General features: G+C 40.4%; 1 protein-coding gene across 1 annotated transcript in view; it reads right to left on the reverse strand.

The window, feature by feature from the left end:
* LOC137967856 (receptor-type tyrosine-protein phosphatase F-like) overlaps nucleotides 1-12,500 on the reverse strand; it is a 71,062-nt gene that overhangs the window by 25,139 nt on the left and 33,423 nt on the right. Inside the window, exons 13-20 of the mRNA XM_068814453.1 lie at nucleotides 11,493-11,599; nucleotides 10,541-10,718; nucleotides 9,187-9,492; nucleotides 6,720-7,010; nucleotides 5,677-5,782; nucleotides 4,895-5,219; nucleotides 1,171-1,213; nucleotides 1-40 (exon numbers count right to left, since the gene is read on the reverse strand). The exon at nucleotides 1-40 is cut by the window's left edge and continues 78 nt beyond it. Coding sequence (XP_068670554.1) covers nucleotides 1-40; nucleotides 1,171-1,213; nucleotides 4,895-5,219; nucleotides 5,677-5,782; nucleotides 6,720-7,010; nucleotides 9,187-9,492; nucleotides 10,541-10,718; nucleotides 11,493-11,599 — 1,396 coding nt within the window. The remainder of the gene's footprint in view (nucleotides 41-1,170; nucleotides 1,214-4,894; nucleotides 5,220-5,676; nucleotides 5,783-6,719; nucleotides 7,011-9,186; nucleotides 9,493-10,540; nucleotides 10,719-11,492; nucleotides 11,600-12,500) is intronic.

Genomic DNA, 12,500 nt, shown 5'->3' on the forward strand with positions numbered 1-12,500 from the left:
TGGGTCGATGTTGGACTTGCAGTTGGTTTGACAGCGGCAGCTTAAAGAAAAAAAAAGAAAAGCAAAAATAATTACAGCTGGGGGGTGAGCCACGAAGGCTTTCATACATTTGGTTCTTTTGTTAGCGACACATTTTTTTTAACCTTTGCGTATATTTGCGTTTATATAAAACATAAGACAAAATAGACAACATAAAAATACCGGAATCAAAAGACAGAAGACACACGAGGAAATTTTAGAGCTGCCATGCGGGTATGGATACGCCCTTAATGAGGGCAAGCGCTTCGCTTTGGCTGTTGATGTAATCAAAGACCGATCGCGCAGATTGAATGTTTGAACAAATTTGAGAGGTAGAGATATCAATCATCCTGTGATGTGAATGTGTATTTACTGGTGTTTCCTTGTAATTTAGTTTGAAACCACAAAAACGCTGACTAAACAACGAATCAATCCATCTAGACTACTTTCATAAATGGCAACTACCTTTAAATTATTTTGTATTTATGTTAATTAGACCTACTACCCTCATTTTGAAACAAATATTCTTTGAAATTTCCTTGTCGTAGCGAGGTTGCAAAGGCTTATTAGCATTAAAATCTTTGGCCGCAATTATGAAAGAGGTACCTACGTTTTGAGGAGTGAACAATTTCATCAGAGCGAGCGAAGACGATACAAAAAAGAAATAAAGCACTGATGACTTTCTCACATTTCCGAGATGACAGAAGGGAAAAAATCACAGTCCACAGACGCATGCATTCCGAATGTACAATGCAGGAGACCCAACAACATAACGACTTAAACCCTCTCGTTTCGTGAGATAAAGAGGGAATTTTGACACCCGAATAAGCCCGAAAAGTTTCAGGAGTTTGGAGAAACGGACTCCAGAAAGGCATGCCTGATTTGCCGCGTACCGCACTTGGCTACAACGTGACTGGCTTAAAGCAATAGCTTAACCAATCATAAACAAATGTCGCGACTGGTCTCAAAATTTGCACGGATCCATGTAAACACCATTGCGATCTGTAATAGAATTTGCACTGTTCCATGTAAACAGGCGGCCCAGGTACAAAATTCGTCCGTGCAAACACTTGTACCGGACCCGTGTAAACGTAGCCTCAGATGTAGAATTTTAAAAATGAAGAGTTGGTTACTGCATGAAGTAGAACGTACCTGTGGCAACTGGGAGAGTCCACTCACTTGACGTGTACACACTCTTAAAATTAAAAAAAATAACGAAGAAATTGGTAAAAGGGTTTTCTTACTCTAAAAATCAGTAAAAGGGCTAGGAATGAAATAAATGCACATCTTTGAAGAGCGGATCATAGATGAAAGCAATCCTCGCACTTTAATAACTGGACAATTTCAGCAACTGTCACCTGTAGAGACACCTGAAAAGCTCAGGTGACGTCAACGGGTTGCCGTCACCACACAGTGGGTAGACTGCAAGCAGTCTCTCTTTTGCTCTAAATCGTTGAAACGAACGAACACTTCAAAATGGTTGACCCTGCGGGTCGCAAATACCGCGGGCGTTTTCACTCTAACCAACGCCCGCGGTATTTGCGACCCGCAGTGTCACTCATCCATTAAAAGTTCAACGTACGCGTTCATTTCAACGATTCTAGAGCAAAAGAGCGACTGCTCGCAGTCTGCACAGTTGGGAGCGGGTCACTTCGTTGGGCTCATGTGTTCCCGTCGCACTTATCTGGTCAATAGACCTTTTTGCAGATACGGGGGCCATTTTGATTTATATTGTTGCGAAAGACATTATGGGATGCTCAGGGGGCAAATTAATATGAATTTGCCCCCTGGGCATCCCATAATAGCTATTCGAAACAATATAAATCAAAATGGCCGCCGTATCGGTAAAAAGATCTATTGAAGCAATTGTCTCTTACAGAAACTTAATCGCGTCACCAGAGTTCGCTTTTCTTTTGATCAGCACCAAGAACACGTATTCTGGGCACTTCCGATTTATGCGCAGTCGTAGTGAAGGTCCATTTTTCAAACCGTTGACAACCGCTGTTGTTTCAAATTTCTGAGTGTGCGTAGACGAGCCGAAAGTCCCTGATTTGCGGACTTCCTGCCTTGGAAGTGGCCAGGGTCCGTGTTCTTTGCGCTGACCAAAAGAAAAGCGGACACTGGGGACGAGATTGACAGAAACCTGAAAAATTCAGATGGCTACAATGGGATTTGAACCCATAAACGACTTGTGCGATGCCGGTGCACTGCTCTACCAACTGAGCCATGAAACCACACAGTTGGGAGCAGGTCAATTTTGTTGGGCTCATATGTTCCCGTCGCACGTATCTGGACAATTTAAGCAATTTTCACCACTCCATGAAGACGCCATGTAATATCCTCTATTTATTATTCCACTATTACGCCATTTTACCATATTTGGTCAAGAGAACGCGCAAAATACGAGACGCTAATACACCGTAGTGTCCCGGTTTGACCGGTTTAGAACAGAGCAAATACGGACGGGACGGGAGTTTTTCAAGAAGAGGAATTGTTTTCAACAAGACGCAAAGCCTGAGAATTTAGCTTGTCATCGCTTGTCTCTCTTCATTCGTTTATACAATCAAACAAGACGCTTCCTTAAGCGTTTACTCGAAATACCATTGCCGCAGAAGTGGGGTGATACATTTTGGAAGAGGTAGCTTTTTAATTTGGCAAGTACGGAACAAAACAAGTAAATGTTTCTGCAGCCACTTGCTCATTTACAATAACGCGGATAATTTACCGGTGAACATCGTGCAACAATTGTACCGGTGAACAATTGCAAATAAATTCATCAGAGGGAAAGGACCCCCCTTTTAGACCGGGTCCATGGACCGGACCCCTATTTTTTCTTAGTTAATTTTTTTGGTTTGCGTTTGCTGAAAAGTGTCCGAAAGCATGTTAATGAGCTTTTTAACCTTAGTAAAGACGATTTCGGCTAATTTGCTTCACTTTTCTTCCACACTAATAAAAAATTACTTGAACTTTAAATAAAATGTTATGCGCTCCAGGGAAGAATGGAAGTAGGCGGTGTACAGACGCGCACTCTCCGAATTTACCGTTAGTAATCTTGTTTCGGAATAATTTTGCAAAGATTAATGAGTGATCTACGGTGACCAAATCATAGGCCTAAAAACTTTTGTTTAGGCCTAAGCTTAGCTTAAAGAATGTTTAGGATTCTTTCTGTATTTCTGTTCCTTTTGTTTCATTTTACAAATTAGTGTAAACCCTAATAAAGTTCATCTGATGTATCCAACAATGGACTCCCAAATTAGCCAGCCCCAACATGAACAATATATATAAACATTAACATATTTTATAACAATAAAATACCAGTGATAAATGAACAGACATTGTCATTGTTCTCTTTGGGTAATGTAATTATTGTTAGTAATGACAAAATGAAACAATTTGTAACTGATACCCAATCTAAACATTGTCACAAAGTGAACTCATCCCCTTCGTCACGAAATCGGCCTTTCTGAGGTTAAAAAGCTCATTAACATGCTTTGGGACACTTTTTAGCAAAATAATAATAATAATAATAATAATAATAATAATAATAAATAGGGGTCCATAGACCGGGTCCATGGACCCGGTCCAAAAGGAAGGGGGGGGGGGGGGGGGGCTATGTTTTGTCCTTTCCCTTCAACAGGTGACACAGCTAATTAGGAATAGTATGTTTTGGAACAGGTTGTTGGAATGGAAATAACGAGGGCCTTATGTCTACTTTTTAGCATGTAGCGTGACATCAGATAAACTGGTTTCAAGTGAAAGCAGACGGTGAGGCAAAGGCGCGTGAAACACTAGTGTAGCAACACAGAAAACATGTGAAAAACTATTCTTGTAATTAAGTCTTAATACCGGTATCCAGCTGCAAAGGTTCCAAATTAACATACCGCTGCTGGAAGTTCTCTACTGGCGATTTCGTCACGCGGTCAACAGGCAAGATTAGAGTAAATATGTCATTCATAACATTCCAGAGGGCTGAATCCAGCATTTTCACATTTTAGCTGCATCGCATTGCGTCATTTGCCCTCTCGTGGAAGTTGGGCTTTGAATCAGCAAACGAAATAAAATGAGTCACACTGAAGCCCCAACATAGAACCCATCATTTGGTTGCTCCACTGCAGGTTATAAATTCGGATTTTCATCGAATTCTGTAGGACGAGAGGCTGTTTCAAGTCTCTCGCTATCGGAAATCTTCTCCTTCGCGGCTGTGGGAGGTCACAGAGGGAGGTCAAATGTATTGCTCAAAGGGGTGTAGTACATTGCCTTTTAACCAAAGAAATCACAGCCTCGTAATTCTATTGTCCATTTGCTGCACAGAAAACTAAATTCTTCCCAGATTATAACTCGGATACCTTTCAGGTATTCCGAGTAATAAAGGACATTTGGCTGGCTTTCTGTGCTGTTTACATCGTTCGCACGCGCCCTGAAGGACAGATGATGCTTTTTTTAAAGACACTCTTACCAAAAAAATTGAAGCAAAATAACACATTTTTGTTGTGGAATAATAAATCTCTTATTCCATGGTTTAACATATAATACTCGCGGGCATTTTGCTCATTGCTCGTATTTTTCCCCGCCCCTGCGGGACTCGGAAAAATACTTCGCAACTCGCAAAATATCCGTGCGTATTACATGTTAAACCATCGAATAAGATGTACTTAATTAACTCGCTCGATAAAACCACATTTCATGCTCCTAAAGGTCTTTCTCCGGTAACCCCGGGTTCCCTTCTGATCATCAAAAAGCCAACACTTCATTTGATCTGCCTTACCTTCGTGTGCTTTGATCTGACTTCAAAAATTCGTTTCCAAAATTAGCAGAGCACTCATGTTCGGCTAAATAAGAGTGAGATTGTTATAATTGTGCATGCAACATTGCTTACCTCACTAACATACGCACGTTGGAAGACCGCATAATACGTATTTTCCTGCAAAGGGCCATTGTAATATTCTTTGTCTCTTCTTCTTCTCCTTCGTCTTTTCGCCTGTAAGCTTGCTTTCTTTCCGGCCCCAACGACAAAATGTTTATATTGGTCGAATTCACTCGCAGGAAACTGAGCTGCAATATAGGGCACTAGTTCTGGTTTCTTTCTCCGAGCCTCCTCGTAAGTAAAGAGGTCCTTTGGTTTGAAGTTGTCAGGAGAACCTAAGGGCACGGGTTTGTTGGTATTGTCTGTGGCTAACTCTCGCACGATCACTTGGTAATAACTGTATGGAAGAAAATTTTCCAAAAGAGAAAGAGGATTAGGTTTAGGGTTAGGACTCTTTCCATTTGACAGACTTGACCGGCCAGAGCGGACATTTGGAAGGGGTAATTCCACGACGCCTTCAAATTAACACACTTCGAGGATGATATATACTCCTCCGAAACAATGCGAGGGATCATCATGCAGGTGTTGCATTTTCTTTGGAAACTGAAGGGTTTGGCCAGCCAGTTCTGACAAAAGGAAAGCGCCCTTAGAAACGAAACCACAGAAATTAAAATCTATCATCGAGGAATGTGAAATTCGACAAGGCTGACCAACCCCTTCGAACTAACCAATCCCTTGGGGATGTAATATATCTGACATGTTCTAATCGACAAGTGAATGGGGAATGACCGTTTAATATCTATTGGGTCCCTTTTGGGAACGCGAGAAGCCTTATAACTTAAAGGGTTACCTACTTGACAACTCCCTTCTCATTGGATGCTTCTATCAGTGTGACCATGAATGAATTGCTCTTGATAGTTTTCTCATCTGGACGCGATAATGGGGGAAACGGAGGTGGCGCTAAAGAAATAAAAAAAACATTATTAATATCAATGTTGCATGCAGGCAAGTATTTTCACAGTCTCTCTTCTTTTCAAATCATTTCTTTTAAAAGGAACTACTACCGTTTTGTGGACGGGGGCCATAGTTTGAAAAGGCAAAGCACGGAGTCGTAACTTACAGTACCCAGTTCGACAGAACAAACTTATAAAAGGGATTTCAATAAAAGACAGTTAGGATGTTTTACCATCTTTCGTTTAGCCTGCGAGCGGGGTCATGCGTTTGGGTTCGTGCTGCAATGACAACAGTCTATTTCGTTATCGCCCGCAGTTTATGGATAAAGTTGTTGATACCCCTGTGAGAAAGACAGTCACTTTTTCTTTTGACAAAGGACCAATCGGATCTTTTTCCGAAAATCGATAAAATTAATCGCTTCATTTCATTGACCAGGGTGAGCATATAACATCTCTTAACGTTCACAACAAAAAAGAGCTTACAATTCCAATACTGGGTCTTCGTAACGGCATTTTCACAGATCAAGCTACTTTTAGACAAGTCTTAAATGAGATTTGGCTTGCACGATTAACCGACCACTCTCAATCCCACGCCGGGTATAATAATCTCTCATGCAAGAGTTGTGATTAGCTGGAAAGGTCTGGTTTCTCGACAAAATTTAATCTAGAAATAACTCGGTCTGTAAAAACGCTGTTCCACGAATGCAATAAAGTTCTACGCTCCAATTCGCGGGCTCCAGATCGCTTTCAGAACAACAACCTTAATGTTACATGGCACGCCGGTTTCACATTTAAATTACGTAAGATTCTGGGGAAGGCTGAACAAGATTCGAGAGGAAAGAGGGGAGGTTGCACATCAAAACGATGCACTTGTTTTGGGATGTCTACTGATTTATAAACATCTATTTCAGCAGTTTACAGATTGACTGAAATGAAAAGCATACCTCCGTGATCCGTCCGTTTTTCCACAGATGGCGAATATAGGCCAAGCCCACCACTCGAATTGCAGGCCACAAATATCAAGTAAACACTATAAGGTGTCAAGTCACTGATTTTATAGGTACGTCCCTTCACATTGTAATTAATATTTTTCTTGTTGGGATTATTCTTTTCGTAGTACATGACTTCGTAGCTTAGGATTTCTCCATTCGGCTCTAGCGGTGGGTCCCAAGATAATGTTATAGATTCCGAAGTGGTACTGGTTATTTTTACATTCAATGGCGGCCCGCTCGGTGCTAGAAGAGAAATCAGAAAGAGGTTGATCACTGGTTAGATTTTGCTTGTTCAAGAGTCTTTTTATAACCACAAACATAATAACAGTGTCTTGGATTTCTGATCTCCCCAGATTCTTCGTGCCCTCGAATGGAAAAAGATTTTGCTTGTTCAAGAGTCTTTCTATAACCACAAACATAATAACAGTGCCTTGGATTTCTGATCTCCCCAGATTCTTCGTGCCTTCGAATGGAAAAAGAAGCCTCGCTGAATAATGTGAAAAACAATTGAAATCTTTAATGTTCAAAACAACAAATAACCTTGTACCCGAATACCTGTCTAAAAAATTCGCCAGCGTAAATACTATTCACAGGTAATAACCTCTTTATTCAGCGGCAAAACACTGAGGTCCTCAAGAAGAATTTTCGTTGCAGGGGCGAAGTAACATGGAACAGTCTGTAAGCCAAGGCTAAGCAGGCCACTACTGTAAATAGTTTTATGCTGCTATTGTAAATTGGAAATCAACAATGCTTGTAATTTTTACTTTTTTGCTGATTCCCTGGTTTTGCACTGCGCAACCCGGCCTACTGCGCATAATCTATTGCGTCATTGGCGCGCGTAGTAGCATGGGAATATTGATAAAATGGCGGATTTTTATTGACATCGAGCATAATCCGTCAAGGATCGCTATTTTCTCCTGAACGAGTACAGTGACCTCCATTTTTTATTTCATATATTTGCTGAGCACGCTATCTACATGGAGTAGTGAAAAAATGAGCAAAAATCTATGGACATTTTGGTAATATCAAAAAATTGTACGGATGGACCATTACAAGTCGAACAGCCCACATTCAAGTTAAATCTATTTTGGAGTGTTAAGTACTCACAAAGGCATTCAAAAACACTTTTCAGGTACGTACTTGAATTATTCATAGAACGACACCACGCTCTGCGTTATATGTTAGATTACAGTTATAAAATCGAACTAAATCTGTCTAACATTGGGGATTGTCATAGTAGCTCAAATAGCCGTATTCGTCAGCGTCGTACCAGGGAAACGAGCACGGGGGCTCCCCCCCCCCCCCCCCCTTCCTTTTTATCACATTTTTATCATCTCCTTGACATGTTACAACAGTGTGCGAAGTTTCATTGGAAATCTATGACAAATTCTATTACTAGGAAATCTCCTGACGTACTCTTAGGTCTGATTATATTTATTAGCGTACAAGCACACGGCTCATTAGAAGACCACCTTTTCGGATCCCGTGGTTAAATAAAGTTTATTATTATTATTATTATTATTATTATTATTATTATTATTATTATTATTATTATTATTATTATTATTATTATTATTGCGTCCTTAACGCACGTCTGTTATAGTTTAATGACAATGGAACAACAACTACTGACTGAATAGTAGACCATATTACAAATTGAAGTGCTACAATAATAAAAAACATCACTATCTTTTTTCTTCAGATTTTGAATGTGTTTGCTTAACACCTAGGTAACCGGAAAAATTTTGAGCTTTGATTTTTATTCAAAGGCTGTTTACATTGAATGTAAGTTTTGGATTTCACGATCGATTGTCGACATCAGAGGGTTGGCTCTAGGGAAAAATGACGTCATTTACTCACAAGCTTAAAATTTCCGCGTGTAAATGCAGCTTACCGGTATTATATGTGCAAAACACGTCGAGTTTAAAAGTCTGAAAGCCCGAAAACTCCGTGCTGCATGTTAATTCAGCCGCGTACACACGCATTGCATTCTTAAACTTGGAAGTCTTTGAAGTCATTTTCTCCTTGATCCAGCTCTCTCAAGATTTTGAAGTTGGTAATGGCGAACCATTAAATAGGAAAATTGCAGTTACAGTAAAGAGGTGTCGTTTTGAAATCAAGACTTAAAACTTGGGTCACTTAGTCTTTTGTTACTTAACAAATCAAAAGTGGTTCAGCGTTGTCTGTACTCCTATCTACAACGATATTCGTCATCACAGTGGTTAAAATGTTGTGCACCTCGTGAGTCCACAACAAATTTTGACCACTGTGATGACGAATGTCGTTGTCGATTCGGTCTATTTCTTCAAAGGAAAAAAAAACAGGCTAAGAAAATCTAAGACGAGTTATCCATGTTAACAGAGAATTATACCGTTTAAAAAAGTTCTGCATAAACAAGCAAAACATGTGATAATTATACCTGCCGCCTTGGTAGTTGCCCGTGTGGTGCTCGGCTTTGACGCATTCAAATTTTTCTTTAAATTGTATGCCACGATTGCGAATTGGTACTCGGTGTAAGGCTTCAATCCGCTGACTTCTATGTGGGTAGTATCTCCAGGAAGACGGAAACTCCTCACAGCCATGGATGATCTGGACGTCTTGGGATACTTTTCATAATAAAGGAAATAACCGATCTTTCCGTTTCGTTTCCTTGGCGGATTCCAGGTAAGATCAACAGATTGACTTCCCAGTTTTGAAACCTCTAATATGATATCACTCGAAGGCGCTGTAAAGGGGAAAAGAGTTAGATTTTGCGGCTTAAACGAAGCCAAGTTACTGGGAAACTTCAAAATCTCATTAATAATTTATGAGCTATCAAAACACTCCTCGTTTTGCCCTTGCCAAACTATCGAACAAAGTTGGATTCAACAGCTCCAAATTTGCTCGATCCAACATCGTTCGACACTTTGGCCGCCCACTGTGAAAGACGTCCGTCCAACATTTTTTGTTTGATGAAGTGTTGGATAAAATTTGCTTTTGATCAAGCATTACGCCCAACAATTCGGCACAACGCAACAATGCTCAGGGTTTTGCCCCTCTTCCAACAAAGTTGTGTCCGGCTAGCCAATCACGGATCGCTACCTTATTTTCAAGCCCAGCCTCAAGCATTCAAATGTGAATGCTGCATTAAATTTGAATTGGGTACAACATTTGGTGTACAGTAAACACCCACATAAATTATAAGAACCTAGAATTTAAGAAACTGTTAAGCTAAAAATTGCATTTTAGACTACCCTTACATAAGAACAAGTTTAGCCTTAAAAATTAAACAGGTTCTTATTTAGAAAATGACCCTGAAATTTCAAATCTTGTTTAAGGCTTTTTTTTCCATGGTTATGATTGAAATATAAACGTATCAGCATACTCATCAGAGAAAATCAGTCATACCACATGGATCATAGAGTAGATCATATCTTTTGTGGAAATAAGAACCAATTTAAGAACCAAGACAGGCTAGAACTACTGATAATACCGTTCTTATAAGAAGATATTTAGCCTAACTTGGAAAAATCTAGGTTCTTATATGTGGGTATTTGCTGTATTGTTCATTTTCCCGCAAAACTTGGTTTAAAAATGACGCTTTTCTGACGCTGATGGGGACAAACCTAATACCAGATACCTACATAAAGTGAGTTGCTTTGAGATTATACCAGAAACCGAAGCAATACAAAGAATCTTTTGTGGTCTTGTTCTTCGGCGTTTTTTTTCCCAGTTCACAATCACCGGTTACGGTGCTTTTATGGTTTTTTTTTTTTGGTTTTGGGTCGACATACCTGCCTCGTCAGTCATAACTTCGACGACGCTGATGTTTCCTCCACCAGCGCCCGTAAACGCCTGGACAGTGACGCTATACAGAGTATACGGAGTAAGTGACTGAAGTATGGTTTCCTTGCTTTTAATAACGTACTCGCTTAGCTCTCTGTCATCACTAGATACCTGCTTGTAGGTCACCTGAAAGCACCACAAACAAAGTTGCGAATAACAAATGAAGCACTAGGTAACATTATGGGAGCTCTGGGTCAAATCCGCTTAAACCAGAACCTGGATTTGCCCAACGCCGTGTGCTCAACCACAGCTCCACCACGGTCTGTCTACATACAGAGAGTTTAGGAAACAAACAGGGATACGGCAACGGCAACGGTATCGGCAACGTCAGAAAGCAAAAAATAATAATATTATTCGTTGGCTGAAGAAAATGGTTGCGCTGCAAGAACAGCACGCATATTAGACATTTTTATGATAACGCAAAGCTATAATTTGAAGAGACATTTTGTTGCAGTAGCCGTTGTCGTTTCTCTATCTCCCTACTAGCAAACTGGTTGCTTTCGTTTCCTTGGATTTCTCAATGCTGTTGCATTTGAGACTGAGAGGGTTTTTTTCTATATTTTCTATACACAGCTCCGCAATGTTCACGCTTTACCACTGAGTATGAAAACAAGTTCTTTACTTTCAGAGAGTTTCAAAAATGGCAACGACGTTAACGAGATCTTATAATCGAAAAAAAAAAACAAAACAAAAAAGAACTACGATAGTGCTAAGTTATCACTTGAGGTGACATTTACTCCGTCGGCGCCGTGCACATTTTACGGAGAGCACGAGAAACGCGTAAGAGTTGCTCGACATGTACCACAATTCGATATGCGCAAAGATGAATGCATAAACCAAGTCGTCAACAACATTGATTGCCAGAGACGAATTTTTCGGGAAGAAAGAATTAGTCTGAACCTGGTATCGTTGGAGTTCTCCATTGAGGTGTAAGGGCTCTTTCCAGGTGACGTAAACTGAGGATTCACTAAGGTTCCACGCTTGTAACTCTTCTGGTCTTGAGGGCACTAGTTTCAAAAAGTGATATAGATTAGGATTAAAAAGAAGTAAAGGGGGAAAGTTAACTGGTATTGACTGTGCGTCTTTTCTGAAAAGCGATTAATCCGGTGAAAAACGGTATTTAGTATACACCACACAAGTGAATAGTGCTCTCCGCGAGCGCTGATTGGCTAGCTTGGAGGTGATAAGCCAAGCATTATTCCCCTCCGAGTAGCCGGTGCGCGTTCGCGGCTCGGTAAATATTCACCACTATTCACCTCCACTTCGGTGTATAATTACATTAGCTACAAGCCGGCACGAGCACTTTCAAAGGGAATGCATGGGTACAACCTTCAGCCCCCTCCCTCCTCTTCTCCCCCACCCCCCCCCCCCCCTTACAATGGTATTTTGAAATCAGGAAACATTCTGAAAAGCTGCTGTTGGTTCCAACACTGCTAGGGGGGGAGGGGGGGTGGGGAGTGGGTACTTCAGAGTCCGCTTTGAGGATAACTTATATAAAATACAAAGTACACCTTTAATTGAAGCGATTTTACGCGTATCATTGAAGCCATCCTGAGAATTATATTCCCCAGTATGGCCCTCAGGGTCGGTTAGGGAGGATTATACATGTTCCCAGTTTCTCGAAATTTTAGAACAGCCAGGGTTGATCGAATTACTTACTCTATGGTTTTAGTAGTTCTTTACTGTAACCAGATTCTAGCAAATTGATCGGCTGGATCTGGCTTCGTGAAAAGTCAATGTCATTCGCACAAATTTTTTTTCCGAAATGGACTAATGACATAGATCTCCCATGACAGAAAGTTATTGTACAGGTGACGTCAAGTCACGCCAAATTAGTGTAGCTGTAAATTTTTCATTTTGCAAAAAGCAGTAAACGCAATAAACAATTTGTTCTTCAAATAAATGATC

This window comes from Montipora foliosa, chromosome 8 (genome assembly GCF_036669935.1).
Source record: "Montipora foliosa isolate CH-2021 chromosome 8, ASM3666993v2, whole genome shotgun sequence".
NCBI classification, from domain to species: domain Eukaryota; kingdom Metazoa; phylum Cnidaria; class Anthozoa; order Scleractinia; family Acroporidae; genus Montipora; species Montipora foliosa.